Source organism: Macaca thibetana, chromosome 2, assembly GCF_024542745.1.
Source record: "Macaca thibetana thibetana isolate TM-01 chromosome 2, ASM2454274v1, whole genome shotgun sequence".
Taxonomy (NCBI): domain Eukaryota; kingdom Metazoa; phylum Chordata; class Mammalia; order Primates; family Cercopithecidae; genus Macaca; species Macaca thibetana.
Genome location: NC_065579.1, coordinates 176,520,806 through 176,542,048, shown reverse-complemented (window position 1 = coordinate 176,542,048; position 21,243 = coordinate 176,520,806). Strand labels below are relative to the sequence as shown.

General features: G+C 34.9%; 1 protein-coding gene across 3 annotated transcripts in view; it reads left to right on the top strand.

The window, feature by feature from the left end:
• Positions 1 to 21,243, top strand: part of EPHA6 (EPH receptor A6) — a 932,172-nt gene that overhangs the window by 807,269 nt on the left and 103,660 nt on the right. For all 3 annotated transcript variants that reach the window (XM_050778969.1, XM_050778968.1, XM_050778970.1), the window contains one exon: positions 15,384 to 15,593. In XM_050778969.1, coding sequence (XP_050634926.1) covers positions 15,384 to 15,593 — 210 coding nt within the window. The remainder of the gene's footprint in view (positions 1 to 15,383; positions 15,594 to 21,243) is intronic.

Here is a 21,243-nt window from a genome sequence, read left to right as displayed (position 1 = left end):
ATTCCATTGTATGTACATGCCACGTTTTGCTTATCCATTCATCTCTTGATGGATACTTGGGTTGCTTTCATGTTTTAGCTATTGCGAAGAATGCTATTATGAGAATAGATGCACTTTGACACCCTACTTTCCATTCATTTGAGTATACATCCATAAGTGGGATTACTGGATAATATTTTAATTCTATTTTTAACTTTTAGGGGAACCGCCATACTGTTTTCTGTAGTGGCCATGTCATTTTACATTCCTACCAACGGAGTACAAGGGTTTCAATTTCTCAGTATTCTCACTAACACATGTTATTTTCTGACGTTTTTGTTTGTTTTATGTTTATTGTTATAATGGCCGTCCTGATGGATGTGAAGTGGTGTCTCAATGAAGTTTTAATTTCTGTAATGATTTGTGGTTTTCAGGATCTTTTCAATGTTATTGGCTATTTGTATATCTACTTTGTGGAAGTATCTGTTCAAGTCCATTTTCCATTTTTGAATCAGGTTGCTTGATTCTTTGTTGTTGTTGAATTTTAGGAGTTCTCTATATAGGATGGATATTATTCCCTTAGGAGATACATGATTTACAAGCACTTTCTCCCATTCTGTGAGTTAGCTTTGTACTCTGCAGAGAGTGTTTTTTGATGCACAAAGGTTTTTAAGTTTCATGTGGCCCAGTTTGTCAGTTTTTCCTTTTGTTGCCTGTGGCTTTGGTATCATATCTAAGAAATCATTGCCAAATCTAATGTCATGAAGCTTTTGCACTATTTTCTTCTAAGAGTTTTATAATTTGAGGTCTTACATTTAGGTCTTTGATGCATTTTGAGTTAATTTTTGCATATGTTTTAGGTAAAGATTTAACTTCATTATTTTGCATGTTGATATTCAGCTTTCCTAGCACCATTTATTGAAAAGACTGTACTTTCCCAACTTAATAATCTTGGCACCCTTATCAAAAATTATTTGACCACTGTTATTAGTCCATTCCTGCTTGTGTAACAATATAACACAGATTGGATATGTAATAAATAATAGAAAGTTATTTCTCACAGTTCTGGAAGCTGAGAAGTCCAAGACCAAGGGTAATGGCTTACTCTCTGCTTCCAAGATGACATTTTCTTGCTGTATTCTCACATGACAGAAGGGACAAAAGCTGTATCCTCACATGGTGAAAGAGCAGAAGAGCAAAAAGGGCAAAAAGGGACTAGGATGCTCCTTTCAACCTCTTTTACAATAGCAATAATCCCATTCTTGAGGATTGAGTGTTCATGACTTAATAATTTACCAAAAGCCCCACTCTTAATACTATCACATTAGGTATTAGATTCCAGCATATGAATTTGGAAAGGACACATACATTCAAGCCATAACAATCATACATGAAAAGGTTTATTTCTGGGCTCTACTCCATTGGTCAATATGTGTGTCTTTATGCAAATACCCAAATATTTTGATTATTGTAGCTTTATACTAAGTTTTGAAATCAAGAAATGTGAATCCTCCAGCTTTGCTCCTCTTTATTGGTTATTTAAGGTCCCTTGAAATACAATGTGAATGTGAATTCTAGGGCGGACTTCTGTGTTTCTGCCAAAAAAAATGTTATTGAAATTCTGATACTTATGTTGAATCAAAGTGGTGAAAGTGCCATCCTGGCCCTGTTCATTATCTTAGAGGGAAAACCTTTCAATTTGTAACTGTCGAGTATGATGTTTACTGTGGGTTATATATACATACACATAGCATTTATTATGTCAAACTAATTTTCTTTTAGTCCTAGCTTGTTGAGTGTTTTTATCATGAAACGGTGATGAATTTTGTCATGTGTTTTCTTCTTCACCAATTTAGATCATTGTGGGGATTTTCCCCCCTTCTTTCAGTTAATATGGTGTGTTACATTGATTGAATTTCATATTTGAACCATCCTTACATTCAATGAATTAATTCCATTTGGCGTGATGTATAATACTTTTAATATGCTGCTGAATTCCATTTGCTAGTATTTTGTTGAGGATTTTTTCATGAATGGTTAAGGGATATTGGTCTATAGTAATGTAGGGGTTTTTTGTAGTGTCTTTGGCTTTAGTATCAAGGTAATGTTTGTGGAATGAATCAAAATGTCTCTCTCTTCAGTTTTTTGGATGAAGTTTGAGGAGGATTTGTATTCATTCTTTAAATGTTTGGTAGACCTCACCAATGAAGCCATCATCATCAGGTCCAGGGAGTTTCTTCATCAAGAGTTTTTTTATTACTAATTTAATCTTCTTAATAGTTATAGATCTATTCAGGTTTTTTTATTTCTTCATCATCTAGTCTTGATAGGTTTTGTGTTCCTAGGAATTTTTCCATTTTATCCAGGTTATCTAATTATTCACATACAATCATTTATAGTACTGTTATAATCCTTTTTATTTCTGTAGAATTGGTAGTAATATCACACCTTCATTCTGGTTTTAGTAATTTCTGTCTTCTCTTTATTTTCTTGGTCAATCTAGATAAAAGTTTGTTACTTTTATTGTTCTTTTGGAAGAACCAACTTTTGGTTTTGTGGATTTTCCATATTGTTTTTCTATTATCTATTTTATTTATCTTTGTTCTTATTTTTATTTCCTTCTTTTTGTTACCGTTGGGTTTAGTTTGTTCTTCTCTTGTTCCTTACGTTGTTAAGGTAGGTTGTTGTTTTGAGATATTCCTCTTTCTTTTAATACAGACATTTATAGCTACAAATTTCCTCCTTATCTCTGCTTTGGATGTGTGTCCTACAAATTGTAGTATGAGACACTTTCATTTTCAGTAGTCACTAAGTATTTTCTAATTTTCTTTGTGATTTCTTCTTTGATCCATTGGTTGTTTGAAAGTTTATTGTCTGTACACAAATTTATGGACTTTTACATTTTTCTTCTATTATTTACTTCTTACTTTATCTGTTGTAGTCAGAGAACATACTTTGTATGAAATCTACTATTTGAGATCTCTTGATATTTAAATTTATTGTCTAACGTATGGCTTATCAAAGAAGACATTCCATGTGAAATTTTATTCTATTTTTCTTGGGTATAGTGTTTACTTATGTTAGATCTAGTTGGTTTATTGTGTCATTCACGTCCTTTATATTCTTATCTTCTCTCTGGTTATTCTGTCCATTTTTCAGAGTGGGATTTTGAAATGTTTGTCTATCTGTTTCTCCCTTCAATTCTATCAATTCTGTCAGTTTTTGTTGCATATATTTTGATGGTCTGTTGTTAGTTACGTTAATGTTTATAATTGTTGTATCTTAAAATCAAGGGTATTTTTTAAATAGATGACAATTTGGACTATGCATACACTGAAAAAGAAGAAGGGGGGAATTAAAAAAATAGATAAGACAAAAGATTTCAGGAGATGAAAAGGTATAAAATCAAGGAACCTGGTGGAGGATTGACTTTGGAGAGCAGAAGCCTCTGCATCTCCCAAGACTGGAGTGTTGTAGATCTAGATAGCTTTATGAGGAACATGCATAAATGGAAGGAAATGATGCCTGATTCTATTTCATTTCTACACAAAGTAGTAGAAGAGTTTTTATGGGAATTTGAGGACAAACTTTCCTTTAAGGTGAATGTTTGGAATAATTATTGAAATTAAAAACAAAAGTAGCAGATTATGGAAGTGCTGCACCATGAAGAGCAAGTTCTACTCCAGAGACTGTTTTTTCAAGACCCTAGCAGGTGCAATCAACCAAAAATCTTTATCAAAGTTATTAATGGTATGCAGTGTAAGTATCCAGGAGAGATGATCTTTTGGCCTCTTGGCCCAATTATATGTGCTAGTTGTATACATTTTTCCCAAAACTTGCCAGTCCTCATCTTGGTCCTGGAGAAAAATAATTAACTAATCATGCTGAACATTCAGATGATGCTGAAGAACATAAATGTGTTATGACAGTGATGTGCATGCTTCTGTGATTTTCTACATGAACACTCAACTCCCCAAATGTGAGGGTGAAGATAATAGAAACTATGGTTTGTAGAGCATGTACAAAAGAAAAACAAGGATGTCAAAAGGCAACTGAGGATGGTAGTGAAGGGATCATTCAGGTAACAGAGAGTGAGTCCATGCTAGATGAAGAAGGAAATGAAGAGTCTAATAGACTAGAAATAACCAAAATTATATGGGCTAGAAGTCTATTGCAGAGACAAGAAAGTATAGTTTTGTATGAGGGTAAGAGAGGAAGGGAGAGAAGAATGTGGCCAGAGTGTAGGGTACTGGCAGTAGTGTGCTAGAGCCAGATCTTACCAGTTTGCAAGAACTGGCTGATAAACTGTTAGTAGCTTAAAATTTGCTATGATGGGAGTATTTACACCACAGGAATTGGCAAATGCTACAAATCAGGGCTTTCTGTCTTATTTTTCTCTAGAGAGCAGGTTTACCAATGTAACACTAGGTTGATGTTTAAGATTTCTGAAGTGAGACAGTTTCAGAAATGACAACTTCCAGATGTCCATTTGGGAGTCTGTGGCTGAAGTAAAGATGAGATTAATATACTTAATAAACTAATGTAACTAACATTTACATGTGCTTTCTATGAGTCAGGCATTATTCCAGTCCCATGCATTAGCTCACTTATTGTTCACAGCATCACTGTGAAGTAGTTATCACCACTATCCTCATTTTACCAATGACCAAACTGAGGCAAAGCAAGTTAGGTGACTTGCCCAATGTCAAACAGCTGATAAATCTTTTATTCATTTGTTATGCAAATATGCATTGACAGACTACAGTAGGCCAGGTACTTTTCTGGATCCTGGAATACAGAAGTAAGCAAAAGAGAAATAAAAATTTGAGTGGGTAGGGACATAAGAATTCAGCAAAATACATGGTACATCAGATGGTGTTATTGCTGTGGAGAAAAATAAAGCAGGGAAAAGGCAAGTGGAGTTGAGAGTGGGTTTCAGGATTAAATTGAGTGGAAGAGAAGGTCTTACTGAAACATGGCATTTGAGTAAAGATTAGAAGACGGTAAGGGAGCAAATAAAGTGGATACCTCAGGGAAAATATTCCAGGGAATAGTAATAGCAAGTGCCAATTCTCTGAAGTAGGAGAATTTTATTTCTATAGAACTGCAAATAAGTATTTATGCTTGATGAACATATGCCTGTTTTTCCTAAAACAATGCCAAATTATGCATGTTGTCCCTTTATAATTACTAGCATGAGCCTTTTACTCTGCAGTTAGAATAATAAAATATATGGTCACCCTATTATTATGGCTTGAGAGGAGTACGTAAGGAGAAGGATGGTAAAAGAAGAAGTCAGAGCCGATGGAGACAGAAAGGGAAACATCTCTTGGAGAGCAATGATTCTTATATTTGGCTACATATTATAATAATTTAAATTTAAAGACCTTTTAAAATTCTCAAGTTCCAGGCTTTACCCCAGACCAACGAAATCAAAATCTCTTGGGATGGGGCATATGCATCAATATTTGTCAAAAGTTCCCCCAGTTGAGTCCAATATGCAGCCAAGTTGGAAAACTACTGAAATCAGGCATAGTAGGCCATTATAATGACTTTGACTTTTCTCTGAGTAATATGGGAAGCCATTGTAGTCTTTGGAATAGAGGCATAGCATGATGACCTAATGACTATATATTTTATAAGAATCACTCGTTGCTGTATTGAGAAGAGACTACAGTGAGGCACAAATAAATGCAGGGAGATTAGGAGGCTTTTGCCATAATCCAGGTAAGAGATAATGATGCTTTAAACTAGGATCGTTGCAGTGGAGTTTAAGGGAAATGGTCGAAGTCTATGATATATGTTGAAAGTAGAGCCAATAGGATTTGCTGATGGATTGGATAAAGTGTATAAAAGAAAGAGAAAATCAAGGACAACTTTTACCTACAAAATAAGTTCAATGATAGGCAATAACTGTTTCCTAAGGTTATTGCACTATAGTATTAAATGGCTACTAGACATAAAACTCCTAGAACAGTATCTACCACGTAATCAGGCATTCATAATGACATCTATTATTATATTATATTTCAGAAGATATCACTAAAAGTCATAAAATTGTAACTTCCTGATCTGTTTTTTCAGGTGGCTAAAAATAGTTTCAATTTTCATCATTAAAAACTGTAGATATATCTCAGGAATATGAGTATTGAAATAACATATATAAGTGCATGTCAGCATTTCAAAAGCAATGTGAGACATTTGAAGAGTTTCCTTAAGCAAATGCAAAGCAAATATTAATTTAAAATTTAAAGAGATCTTTTAAATATTTATGTACTCAAATTATAAATCTAGTAAAGATGGCACTTTATCTTATACTAGTTATTTATTAATAATGAGAGTTGTATTTTATTAGCACACTTTTCTTGTAAATTGTATGCACGTGATTATATTTGTGCTGAGGTGGAAGAGTGAAATTAATCTAAATAACACTCATTTTATATTCAGCAGTGGAAAAGAAGAAAATTGCACTTACCCACCAATAACTGTTTGTTTGTTTGTTTGTTTGTTTATTCATTTGGAAACTTTGTCGCCCGAGCTGGAGTGTAGTGATGTGATCATAGTTCACCATGACCTCAAACTCCTGAGCTCAAGATTCTCCCAACTCAGCTTCTTGAATAGCTGGACTACAGACATGCACCACCATGCCAGTTAATTTTTTATTTTTGTAGGGATAGGGTCTTACTGTGTTGCCCAGGCTCGTTTCAATCTCCTGGTCTCAAATGATCCTCCTGTGTCAGCCTCCCAAAATGCTGGGATTAGAGATGTGAGCCAACATGCCTGACCAACTGTTTTTAAGCCATAAAAATTATAGTAGAAACACACCTTAATTACATTTTTAAGAGAAAAATAGGTTAAACTTCATGCAGTAGAATGTAATTTACTACACCTGAGCCAACTTAATGCTAAATACTATTCTACAAATAATGTGACATCAGACATGCACATATATGAGAGCATGGTGTGCTTAGAACCAAGCATATGGTATGGATGAGTGAACTTTTTTTTGTAAATTAGGAGTTTGAGCAGCAATGTTCAATAGCATGAATATACCTCTTTAAACGTTGTATTAACTGATACCATGAAATTGTAATTTATAATTCTCATTCTTCTTTTGCGTATGAAACTTGACATTGATCTTTTGATTGTACATAATTTAAAATTATACTTATATATAAAGAAATTCTATGTATTTTTCCTGAACTCCTCTATGGTCACTCCTATCTCTGTGTTTGGATCATTTATGAGATATTGGATTTACAGAACTGAATATTAAACCCTAAATTTATAATTCTCAACCATGCCCAATAACCAGAATCACCATCTTCGAGAGACTTTACCAGATAAATATGCAGACACACACATATGTATTCTGCAAAAACTTCCCTGGATTATTCTGATGTACTCTAATGATACTTCATCAAGATGATGGCACTCTGTGACACCCTGCCCCAAATAATAACTTTAAATTTAATTTTGAGTTTGTATAAATGTAGCACAGTAACTAGTATATATTACTTTCATGTAAACCTAAGCAGAAGTTATTTTTAACAAAGCAAATTCAGTAGTAACCTTTGTAAGCTAAAGCTATATTACATTCAGATTCATTTTTAGCTCTTAACATGTAATTTTGAAATCCAAACACCATGTTTCATAAATCCATATCTACTTATATTCTTCCTAGGTTTTTAGTGTATTAGAGATGACATTTTTAGTTTTCTTGTTATTGAAATTACTGATTTTACTCTTTGTGACCTCTCTCAACTACAACTAAAAAGATAACTGTGCCTAGCTTAAGTTCAAAATATATGATGACTACAAGAGAAAGAGCTTTGAAGGCTTTTTTTAAGTTAAAGTCTAATAAGATTTTCAACTGGGGAGACCACAAGAACCAAGACAATTTTCAATAAAAAGGAGATAGTTACTTATTTATTTGGTGGTTATTTTTTAAAAAAAGAGTGATTTCATGTCTTCAAATTTTATAAATAATCTCAAACATTTCTTTTTCAAATTCAACATCATTTTAAAAAGTCATAGTATAGTCACCTTTTTGATTTAGAAACATATAAAAACTGAAATTTAACTTTAAACTTAAGTTATAGGAGTAATCCTCCAAGGACTGTTTTCTGCGAAGTCATTTATAAATCAATTGTTCAGAACTCAAAATGCATTTTTCCATAAATATTTCTTTTAAAGACATTGCTAAAGTCCCTAGGCAGATTTATAGAAGCCTCTTTAACACAGACTACAGCTGAAAGATGAAACGTCCAATAGGAAAGAGGCCTGGAAGTCTCCTTCAAAATGTGGAAAGTGTGTTTTCCTTCCCTCTACATGACTTGCCCTGGGCAAAATTTTTAAGGCAATTTTTCTATGTCATCTGCCTATTTCTTCATGTCTTCCTTCCACATCCTCAAAGATAAAACTTTTATTATAAGAATTCACATGTGGTAGCACTTCTTCATCCCCTCTTGCCTGAGTTTAGGTCTTTTTCCACCTTATAAAATCACCCGTAACCTGGAGTCTCATCCCATCTTAATCTCAGTTTCCATTTTCTCATTGGCACAAATCTTAGCTGGATATAAGGTTAGATTGACTTATGCGAGTATGTGACTCACAAATACTATTCTAATTCCTCCAGATGATTTTTCATCTTTTCCTGCATTTGTAAACTCCACAAATATTTTAATAGAGGAATTTCAGAGAGCAAAACAAAAATAAGTGGAAACATGCAGATAATATGGGTGAGGATATTTTTGTGGCAAAGGACAATCTGAACCCCAGAAGTCAGATCCTCTGTGTTGTTCTGGCTCTTCAGAGACACCCATCTTTTGTCTCTCATGAACTCCGTGCATTTCTGACATCCAGTTTTTTTGAGAATGACCTCTAGCAACACAAAAACCAGAACAACAGGCTTAAAGTGTCCAGTGTTTGCGTACCTTGGTCTTTTATAAACCATCTAGTAAGGTAAATGTCCTGTGTAGCCATTTTATAACTCAAGTCAAAGGTTTGGAATTAATAATTTTACAAGGCTTCCACTTAGCCTCCTATTTTTGTCATTTTGTTTTGAAAGGCTAGTGTCATTTCTTATAATTCATAGTTCGTGAACCAAAAAGGCTTTTCATATACATATGAACCAAATTTCCATTACTTCATTTTTTTTAGCTTAAATTGTCATTATCCAATAGTGTTTATTGAATCAGATGTGTGAGGAATCTGTGAAATTTGTTTATTGTAGGTACCCGTGACACCACATTGTGAAGTGTATCCTCTAAATGTTTATAGAATCAGTGACATGCAATTTTTGTTAATTCTCCTCAAGAATAGCAGCTTATCATCTACTGGTTATAGTGTCATCTGCCGTCATATTTAACCTTTTTAGGACACTGAATCATCAGAGTTATCTGCTTTAATAATGCACATTTTTCAGCAAGAAAGTTTGAGGGCAGTGATTTAAAACGGTCCATACATCTTTGACAGTTTCTAAGCTATTTGGTTGGTGGGCTTGACATCAGTGATTCTCCATTGAAGATCTAGAAAGAAATATAGCAGATATCTATATAAGATATTTAGTTCCCTTTTCCTCACTCTTCAGCAAAAATATAAAAATTTGGTAGTAGTCATAATCAGAGTCTTGCCCTCAAAAATGGAGCGGCTGCAAGTGTAGTCAACACTTCAGTACTTCTTGTTCATTCATGATCTTTGCAGAGAATCCACTACAGTAAATATGACTTTCCATTAAAAATACTTCTAGAAAATATCTTACCACATACTGAAAGTTTGAAAAGCTTCACTCCTTTAAGAGAAAAATAAATGAATTCAGTTTAGTTCAATTTAGTGAATATCTAGTAAATATCCACTGTGTTTCAGGCAAGGTGCTAGGCCCTGGGATTACAAGGGTGAACAAGACAAAGTATGCTCATTGTCCTCAAAATCATGTTCAATCCAGTGGGAGAGATGAACACATACATATTTGGTTTTAGCCGAGGTTTGAGATCTGTTTTAGAGACAAACCCAAGTTGGACTAAGTTTCTCTCTCTATCGCTCTCAAATCACCCTGTTTTGCTTCCCACATTGACTCCTAGCACCTAGAACTATAATAACTGGCCCATATGATACTCAGGGAGTGTTGTTAGAAGGAATAAACTTGAGGATTCAGCAAGGACCTCCTGGAACAGATAATACGTGTCACAAAAAAACTCAGGTGACAAAGACTAGAATGACCTTCCTGGAAGAGGGAACTGTGTAAGTAAAGCACGTTAGATATAAAACAACCTGTTGTAGGGGTGAATAGAGCACATACAAAAATAAAATAAAATAAAATAAAGCAGAATAAGGGTATGCAACTAAAGATACGAGCAAGGGTCAGGTCTTTGTATTCATGACTAAGACACTGCACTTTATTCTGTCATTGAAAATCATTGAAGTGTTTAAAGCAAGTCAAAGGGTAAGATTTGTGTTTTCACAGAAAACCTTGTTAGACAGTAATGTGATGCCTTCAGGACAGCCTGGCACTCAGATCCTATGTTTGTCCTAACCTCAGTCTAAGTACTTGAGCTCAGCCTAAGATGAATGGACACTGGGAGGCTTGAAGTGTATGTAGATACAGTCCATGACAACCATCGTAAAGAGCTGGGGTTACTGCACAGACAATGCAACATGTCATTTACTGTCAGATCTGGGGGATGCTGTGCTCTGGGGTCTGAGAGAGTCTGATGGAGCTCTGCAGCTTTTAGAAACAGCAGGCATTGTTATGTATAGCTTTCAGAAACCCCTTCCAATCAGGCTCACCCTCTCTGTCAGTTAGGATAAACTCCATGTTTCTCAGCAGTCAGGTTGAGAGAGCAAAAAAAAAGAGGATGAAGACAAACTGAATTCTAGCTACTAATCTCTGAGATGCAGTATATAAATATGCCATATTCACTCTCTTTCATTTGAATCTGCCTTCCTGGGAAGAGACCATATGTCATAAAAAAAAATTCATAGTTTCTTTTAGATTAATCTTCAGTAGGAAGCCCAAAAATATTAAATCTCAGTGCTCTCACATTTTTCTCCTCCCCTCATAAACAATTCAATTCAATTGGAATTAATATTTATCGAGTGCTAACACAATGCATGGCAATATAGTGGATGCTGTAAGAGAACTGCTACATAAAAGGGATAATACCCGTGTCCTACTTTAAGAAAACAGTCTGTTTTATATGAGACAATAGGAACAATATAGCAATAACAACCATTGCACCACAAGATAGGATCAAAAGTTATTTAATTCTGTCACCATTTATTAACCATCTACTATATTCAAGGAAACCAATATGTCCTAAACCAAACTTGAGAAGGCTATGTTGAGGAAGACCAGAAAAAAGGAATATAGATTTTGTTTGAATAAGAGAGTTGTGTCATTTGTAGAGAAACAGATTTGTGCTATACCTCATGTATGAATAAATGAGGCTATTCCTCTCAGCCAGACAGAGGTGAATAGATCCTCATTTGTTGATTTATCTGCAGTGTTTTTGTTTGTTTGCTTTTGGTTAAATGATCTTAGAGGTCTTTATACATTGCTTTATTTTGCCAAATTATGCTGCCCAAACTAGCCCAGCATTATGTAAAATTTGGTTTTTCCAAAAACTCCAATAGATAAGAATACAGGCTCTGTCATTGCTTGGATTTAAATCCGGACTCCACCACTTATTAGGTTATTAGATCTTTTTGTCCTTCAGTTTCACCATCTACAAGATGATCACTACATTTACATCACATCAATATTGAGAGACTGAAATAAAATAATACCTGTAAAAACCTTAGTCTGGGACTGGCTTATAGTGTTCAATGAATGTGAGCTATTTTTCTCCTACAGTAATGTGGAAGAAATTAAGATATGCATTCCCAAAAGCATATAGAACTAATTTTAGAGCTTTTTTTTTTCATCAAGCCCACATTTTATAAACAGTAGATAGACCAGTGGATAGATGGGTGGATCGTGGATAAACAGATGATTGTAGTGATAGGGAGATAAAATAACACAGGTTGCGTCCCCTGGGAAGGGTTATAAAAGATGTGCATGCAGGAACTTTGTTGGGAGGGTCACAGGATCAGCTTCCTTATTCCTACAGCTTCCAGAGTTTGGGAAGCTGGTAGCCCTTACTTAACCAAATCCCTCTCTAGGGAATGCCCTTGGCTAAAGAAAGCTACCTCACCCAAGGCCATGACCCCTTTACACGAGCAGCCTGAATCCAGTGATTGATGTAGCAGGACAGGGGCCCAGTCTTTTTTTTCCTCAGTTTGAGCCAACTCTGAGGAGTTATCCAGAACATCCCATAAAATAGACAAAGGCCTTTGGGTGAAGGCACTGAACTGTAACCTGCTGCTGCCCAATCCTGCTTTCTTCTCCTCCTCAGAGGTATTGATGCTGAGAGTGTGTAATCAAAGATCATGATTTAATGAAACTCATAAGATTTACTGCTTCACCAAGGGCATTCTTAAGAAACACTAGCTTTCCATCTTTCTATAAATGCCTGTGTCAGAGAAGAATATGAGAATACTAGTATAGTTTGGTTTGGTGCTACTGACTTTATTCCTGATGAGGCTCCTGCAGTTTTACCCATCAGAGTTTTGTACCATTTGTGCAAATATATCAACCTAATGAAAAAATGCAAAAACATGTACTTAGTGCTATTATGAAAATAATTTTAACCTCGTGGACCCCTGAGAATGTCTTGGCCAATGGATTAGAAGTAAATATCCTACATTTATAGTCCTATAAAAGAACATGAGGAAAGTAGTTTAGATCGTTTTAATACACCAAAATCTTGTTTTTTAAATGATACCACTTACCATTATTAGAACCATTATTACCATGATGATTGACATAAAAGCAGTTAATCTAAATCTTCAAATGTTAGTGACAAAAATATTTTAAGATTAATTTTAAAAATAACTTGCATAATTGCCAAAAAGTAGAAGTAACTCCATCAACTGATGAATATACAAAAGGAATAGAAATTATCCAGCAATAAAATGAATAAATTATTGAAACACGCTATGGGTGGATGAACCTTAAAAACATACTAGGTAAAAGAAGACAGTCACAAAAGACCACATATTGTGTTATTCCATTCAAGAGATACCCAGAACAGGCAAATAGATAGAGCTAGAAAGTAGATTACTGGTTGCCCAGGGTGGTGGGGGGTGTTAGGGGAAGTGAGGACTTATTGCTGGTAAAGATGGGTCTTTTCAGAGGGGATGATGAAAAAGTTCTAGAATTGATTTTGGTGATAGCTGTACAACTCCATGAATAACATAAAAACTGAATTGTATACTTTAAAAGATACATTGTATGGTACATTAATTATATTTCAATAAAAGTATTAAAAAGCAAATTGGTGCTTTGTGACACACTCAACATAGATAGAACATTAAATTTCAGCCCGGTCTTAAGTAATTATTTCTCTTCATATTTGTAGGAGCATATATTGAGAAGTGATTTTTCAGGAAAGTGAGAAGGGAATTTTCTGACTCATTAAAATTGAAAAAAAACACATAACAGTAATAACAAGGACGTATTAAATAGTAACTATTATTAAATTAAGCGAGGAGCTGTGTTGTCTGCTTTGTATGTGATTCTCCCTGCAATTCTGAGTTAGATAACTCTGTTCCCATCGTGTAGATAAGGAAACAGACTCTCGAGTTTTCAGGTGCCCCATTAACATTCCTTACTACTTTAAAATTCTACTTGACAAGAATTATGATAGGAGGCAACTCCATTTTTGAATAGGTAAAAGAGCCAACTTTTAAACTTCAGTGTACTTCATTCTAGGCCGAAAGAACTTATATTTTCAATTCCACTCAAAGGTTTCAAGATTCCTAATAGAAGAATGGTAGGTAGTGTACATGATAGAAGAGGCAGATTTCATCTAATAGTGTACTGTCTAAGAAGATGGATTCGAAACATAAAGAGCTAATAACACCAAAGATTTTCTTTGCTAGGTCATCCTTTATACATTAATTATACAGAAGCACCTGCTTAAATGGATATTCTTGCTGTAAGAGTGTTTTTTTAAGAGAGGGCTTTTTGCCCTTACTCTGCACTTGAGTTGGGAGATATTATCAGAGAGCTATCAGACAGGTAAGTTGATACAGCAAGAGAAAGTTTATTTCATTTGTAGTATAAGCTTATTCATTTACCTGAACAATGAATCATCATTGTATAGGAGAATGTGTCACCATGACAGCTAGGGTCAGATCGTCTCTGTCCTGAAGCTGCACTATGGTTTGAAATTAGATATGTATTCATAAAAACTGCTTTAACTTTTAAAGTTTTTAAGTTTCTCTTATTTGTGCTTCTAATGTATAGCATAAAGTAATATAGCCCTACAATCTCCTGCTATTCATTTTTAATATCATTCACAAATAAATGTTGCCTGATGTATAAAAAAATAATTTTTCATATTTCTCTATAACTCCATTAAAGACAGCAATCTCCAAATAACTAGGTAGAATAGTATGCATTATTTTTAAAACTTAAAATATTTTTATTTTTATTTCCTCTAATTTCAAGGGTACTGTTTGTATACTATTTGTATCTGGTCTTGTTGGTGCATACATTTTGCTCAGATAACAATTGGATATTTTTTAACTCTTTAAAATAAAAACATTATTTTAAAGTTAAGGCGGAGGGAATAAGATGGGATCGATTACTTTGATGGGATTGATACTAACACCATGCCTGACTCATTCTCCACATTATTTAATCTAATCCTTCCAACCAGGAGCTAAAACAGTCTCATTTTTCTGCCAATTGCCAACAACTTTTCTATTTTCCCTATAAAATGGAAAAATCTATTTATTTTCTGTTTGCTTGTGCTTTTTTCATTCTTCTGCTGCTTTCCTATACTTGTTTCTTGTTTATACCATCACTTTTTTTTCCTGAGTCACCTGGCCTGACTACTGTTTTTCACAGTATCTCCAGTTATCATACGGGTTTTATACAGTCCTTGGTTTTGCTGCCCTTCTACCCAGCTGTACAGCTGGTTCAAAGCTCACAACTATGGAAAGTGGATTCTATTTGTTTGGTAGCCTTTTTTTGGCAGCCTTTGCTCTTACTTTATTTTACTTTAGTTCTCTCCTATTACCGAAGTTTTTGAAATCACTTTGTTCTGAGAGTTAATTTGGTTGATTTCCTTCTGTCCTTTGTTTAGTTGTCCTTCATTACTTCCAGTTAGATTTTCCCGTTTCTTTAAATGTCAAACAAATTCTTACTTTTCCTTATGAACATAGTCATTGATCACCAAACTTGATGCTTATCTTCATTTGATCCAATAAAATATATGTAAGGATCTTATTTAATACACACACGCACACACTGCATTAAAAATAAGTCAATTTAAACAATTGTGATTCTCTTGCAGAAGCATGATGGCCACTTCACAGTCATCCAGTTGGTCGGAATGCTCCGAGGCATTGCGTCCGGCATGAAGTATCTTTCTGATATGGGTTATGTTCATCGAGACCTAGCAGCTCGGAATATATTGGTCAATAGCAACTTAGTTTGCAAAGTTTCTGATTTTGGTCTCTCCAGAGTGCTGGAAGATGATCCAGAAGCTGCTTATACGACAACTGTAAGTTTATATGCCCTTTCTTAATATAGTTTGTTTACTTTTATTGTTTTTAATGTTATTAGAGTAATTCTGTTTCTGCCTTCCTAATTTTCTGTGTATTTATTACTTTGCTAATTTGACATCGTTATGTAATTGAGAAGTATTTGCTTTGGGTGTCTAGGTTATAACAACAACAACAAAAAAGAAAACAAAGACTTTTCATACTTGACTGTTTTCTTTCTTTCGTCGTACTGGGACTTTAACATCATGCTTAATGTCCATGTCATGACTGGATGTTATAACATGGGCTGAAGTATCTTTGATGATTTAATAATTTTCTTTAAATAGAGTTCTGTGTATCTAAAATGTATAATTAATTACTAACTCAGTAATAGTGAGGAACCAGTGACTATGAAATGACTTTTTTCCCAAATGTTTTTGAATGATCTGATCATACTTAGAATGAACAATATGGGTTTCTTTGGAGATATATAAGTACACTGTAAACCTTTTCCTAAATGATGCTTGGAGAAAATGTGAGCAGAAATGCAAGTTTAAAACTTTAGAACCAAACTGTCATCCACAAATTGTATCACTTCAATTTGTCCTATGAATAGTGTAAATATTTCTGACTGCCCTAAATCAAGTCATTTCATTGATCTCGTTGGTTATTGTTTTGAGGAATTTGGTCTCAAAGTCTTTGTTGTGCTATCTTCAAGCTACTAATTTGTAAAGTTATATTTGGTTATTTTTTAAACAAACCTTCACCATTAACTCATTTGGCAGTCAGTTTCAATGAAAAAGAAGTCATTAAAGCTACTCAAAACATTTTTATTATATTCTCATTTTCTCACTTTATACATTATTTTAAAAGATGCAGCTTCATTATTGAGTTCCTTTTTATTTCATGCTCTATGAGTTGTTTTGAAACTTTGCTGTATTCAGTTACTCCAGAATAAAATGCAACTTTAATATTGTGAATGGAATATTTTATGCATTACTATATTTGCTTTGTAGAAATGTTCTCTATTAATTTACCAATGATATTTTTCAGTTTCTTCAACAAAGAAATATAGTTCTAAGGAAAATAAATTAATTTCTCATTGTCTGATATATAAAGTAGCCGTGTAGCACTATCTATCTATTGATCTTTTAATTTGACCAAAAAGCTTCATAAAAATAAGTCTATCAGTTCTGAAAACAGTTTGTTCAGTTTAGAAAAAGCAGTATTTTCAACTCCATTTTTAAATTGGGAAATATCATAATTATTTTCACTTCTCTCAAGGTCTTTATTTTCATTTATCTTTACAAATTTATAACTTAAAACAACTTTTGAAGTTATAGAACAATGAATATAAAATTTTTCCATTAAGCACATCATTTCCAATGCTGAAGAATAATGTTTAAAAGTATTATATAAATATTCAAAATGTAATATTTATAAAAATTGCAACAAATACAGTCTACTAAAAAATAAAATAATGGGAAATTACTAGACTCTTTGTGGCAGTAAGCCTATATAGATAGACTTGAAATTTAATAAAATAATTTTTTAACTGCTTTTTAAAATGGTAAGCTTATAACTAAATGTAAGATACTGATGAAATGCAGATTACTGAAATTTTTATGCATATGTAAGTTTTGTTGCATCAAATCTAACAGCCAGACTCTGTCTTAGGTGATTATAAAGACTAAGAGGCCTAGGACAGTGCTGTTTAAAATTAAGATTGGACCCCAGACTTAAATAGCAGATTTGGTAACCAGAATATTAACACTCTAAAAACTATCTTTGAAAAGCTGTAAATTATGTCTTGATTAAGAAATAAGTCTCTGAATTTAGAAGGTATCAATTAAATGGCAAATAATATAATCAAGTTTTTTTTTAAGTCTCAGAACTACTTACTGTTCAGAGGTTTGACTTTATAATGAACACGGGCATTCAGCACTTAAAATAGTAAAGCTCTTGCCTTTAAAGACTTTATACTTTGATAGGGTAGAAGGCTCATGCTGCCTTGCAATTCAATACATTAAGTGTTGTCATGGGAGACTTAAAAAGAAGTATAGAAGTACCAAAAAGAGTTTGAAGAAGGCTTCACAAAAGGTCAAAATTTGAACCAAATCTTAGGAGAATTTATTAGGCTGACAAGTGGAGGAAAGGTAGTCCAGATGGGGAAAGAAGAAAGAGAAAAGACATGGAAATGCAAAAAAGTGAATGGGCATATCGATGAAAATTTGGGGCCATGGGCAATGGAGGGGCCAATTTTCCTGGAATAATTGTAACGGTACCTGAGTGGCACTCCAAGAAATTTGAAGGTTTTGGTATAGCAACTAGGAGACAGACACTGATTTATTTAAACAGGAAATAACAAATATAGATGCATGTCTTACAAGATATTATTGGGGCCGGGCGTGGTGGCTCGCACCTGTTATCCCAGCACTTTGGGAAGCCGAGGTGGGCGGATCACCTGAGGTCAGAAGCTAGAGACCAGCCTGACCAATATGGAGAAACCCCATCTCTACTAAAAATACAAAAAAAAAAAAAAAAAAAAAAATTAGCCAGGTGTGGTGGTGCACGCCTGTAATCCCAGCTACTTGGGAGGCTGAAGCAGGAGAATTGCTTGAACTTGGGAGGCGGAGGTTGCAGTGAACCGAGATCATGCCATTGAACTACAGCCTGGGCAACAAGAGTGAAACTCCATGTCAAAAAAAAAAAGATATTATTGACAACAGTGCGAAGAAAGGAAGGAGAGTTTGAAGGACGGGAGGACTAGCAGCAGACAGACCAGTTAGGCATTACTGCAAAAAACCAGAATGGTCATATGGCTTTAATTAAGGCAATGACAGTTGGAATAAAGAGGAGGGAAGAGAAATAACATAAATTAACATATGTTGTACATTATATGTTCATTTTGATTCAATAACTAATTGGATATGAATTGTAAGGAAGAAGGAGGATTTAAAGATGGCACTAACATTTCCAGATTGAACAACTGGTTAAATGGAGATGCTGTTAATCAAGACAGAGAATCCCTATTAGAGATGACCTGGCTAATGGTATTAGATTACAAAGCAAAAGTATAACAGAAGATATTCTATTATAACAAAATTCTAATAGACAGATATTCTGTCTCAAAGGCGAGATAATGCCAAATGATCATTGGCATTCTGTCAAAACTTTGTTTATAAATTTTAGAGCTTTCTCTGATAGTACTTAGTCCCCAAACACTTTTCACATTTCCTCTGAAAAAGAATGAGATAGTTAGAACCCCACCTAGTGAAGATACATGTCAATTCAAGCAAACCCTGCATAATAAAATACAGAGGAAGAATGGTCATTTATATGAAAATGATTCTTTGTTTTATAAAAACATCTGCATGAAAATAATTTTAAAGCAAAAACTCCCTTGATACATATATATTTTTATGTATAATTCAGGTTTTTTAAGTTGTATCTATATATAACTTTCTTTGAACGTTTATTTTACCTTAGATGATTTTGACTTTTCTCTTGCTGTGTAACTATAATTGTTATTTGCTCACTATTTGTAAACTTTTTTTTTGAGATGGAGTCTCTCTCTGTCGCCCAGGCTGAAGTGCAGTGGCGCGATCTCGGCTCACTGCAAGCTCCATCTCCCGGGTTCACGCCATTCTCCTGCCTCAGCCTCCCGAGTAGCTGGGACTTCAGGCGCCCGCCACCTCGCCCGGCTAGTTTTTTTGTATTTTTTTAGTAGAGACGGGGTTTCACCATGTTAGCCGGGATGGTCTCGATCTCCTGATCTCGGGATCCGCCCGTCTCGGCCTCCGTAAATGTTTTTATAATCTGTGTCAGGAAGGATTTGGAGGAAAGAGAGGCTAGGAGGGCTTATAAACAGGAAGACGTGATGGATAAAGGTTGGGTTTTGTGGAGCCGTTGTCGGGGTGAGGTTTGTAATCTTCAAGAAAAAAATATCTTTAGAACAGTATGCTACATGGAAGCTATCCTTTTCTAATCCAAACAGGGGCAGAATAGACATTTTCCATTCAAATGACTGCCAATTTAGAGACCCACAAATCACAAGAAAGAGCCATCAGAACTGGTTAAAGAAGACCGTCAGGGAGGATTGGGTGAGCAGTGCGAGCCCAGCTCTGGGTATGGTACTGAACTGGTCCTCATGTGGGAGAGAAGCAAAAGGGCCGTGGGATCCAGAGTAGCCAGACCAGAAAGCAATGTGACAAGAGAGATTACCCTCCAACAGTGAGTCTTTCAGAGCCCCATTTAAAAATCGTACACATGTAATATATAAGACAGTATTAGCCACATTTCAAAATACAGTGAAGTAAATAAAGAATGAGATTTACACCTAAATATAAGTAGAAATTCTAATATTTTCTTTTTCAACTTGAGTGTTCTGCGTGCCGTGCTCTAGGTCTAAGACATATTCATTCACTGTGTACTTTACACAGTTTATTATGGAGCTACCATATTTCAGGCACTATTCTTTGGAGGGCCAGTTGTGAAACAACTTCGCTAATTATTAGTCCCAAAAAAGGACTCCCATTCCATGAGGAAAATAGCAAAGATCATCACTGTGCCAACCACCGGAAATGGGAGTCCATATATACTTATGCCCACTGCATCCTGGGCTACTGTGTAGGTCCACCATGCACTGGTTACCTATTTGCCTAAATCCAGTGAAAGAAAACATGTTCACAAGTTATGTGAAATGGATTTCTTTCTTATAGATAATTAACAAGGGACAGACGTCTTGGATCCATTGTGTGTGGGTCCCCCGAGGCTGAAGACAGCTGAACGGGAAAGATGTAGTCTTGATGCGAATGCCCCACTTTCACAGCTGAGGGACCCTGAAAGGCAGCCCATCCTGGATTATATACCTCAGGGGACACATGACATACTGGGCAAAGCTGTAAAGGGCATCCTGCTCCCAGGGAAGAGAGGAACAAAACTCAGGCTGTCCCATGCAGTTCCTTCCTAACTCAAGCTATTCAGTTTCCTAAGAGGGACAGGTTTCAGGCTGTTCCTCCCTATCTGAGGATATTGCATTCCCAGCACATTCTACTGTTATTCTTCACAAGCAAGAAAGCAAAGAGAGCTGGGTTGGTCCAAGACCACTCAAAGAACTCTACTGCACCACTAACCAAAAATAAAGGGATTATTGAGAACAGATAAATGGCTACACAAGGATAAGACCAAGAGTAACCAAATAAGGCATATAATAAAACTCGTATATTGTCCAAGAGTGGACAGTGCAGCATAAAAGGCAACAAGAGTTTAGCAGAAGATTTTTCTGGTATAGCGTGTAAGCCCTGAATTAAAATACATCAGGTATCAAGTCTTTTCAAAGGAACTTTAAAATCTGATAATGGCATGAAAACCAAGAAATGTGTATTGTGGGCCATGATAGAAGGAAATAAATGCACAAAACTCAGATTTAGATGTGAACTGAGGCCTTGTTTTTACATGCCAATTCTATAATGAGATTACAAAGCACTTATGAGAGATTAGTGAATGATTAGGGTCCATACCTAACAATAGATATATAATTAGTGTTATGTGGCTAAATTAATTTGCATAAAAGTTACTGATAGTTCACATTGTGTCTCCATTTGATTATATGGTCTCCTGTCTGGTTATAATTTAGGTGCTAAGAAATCGCTGCCTTTTCTGAGTTTG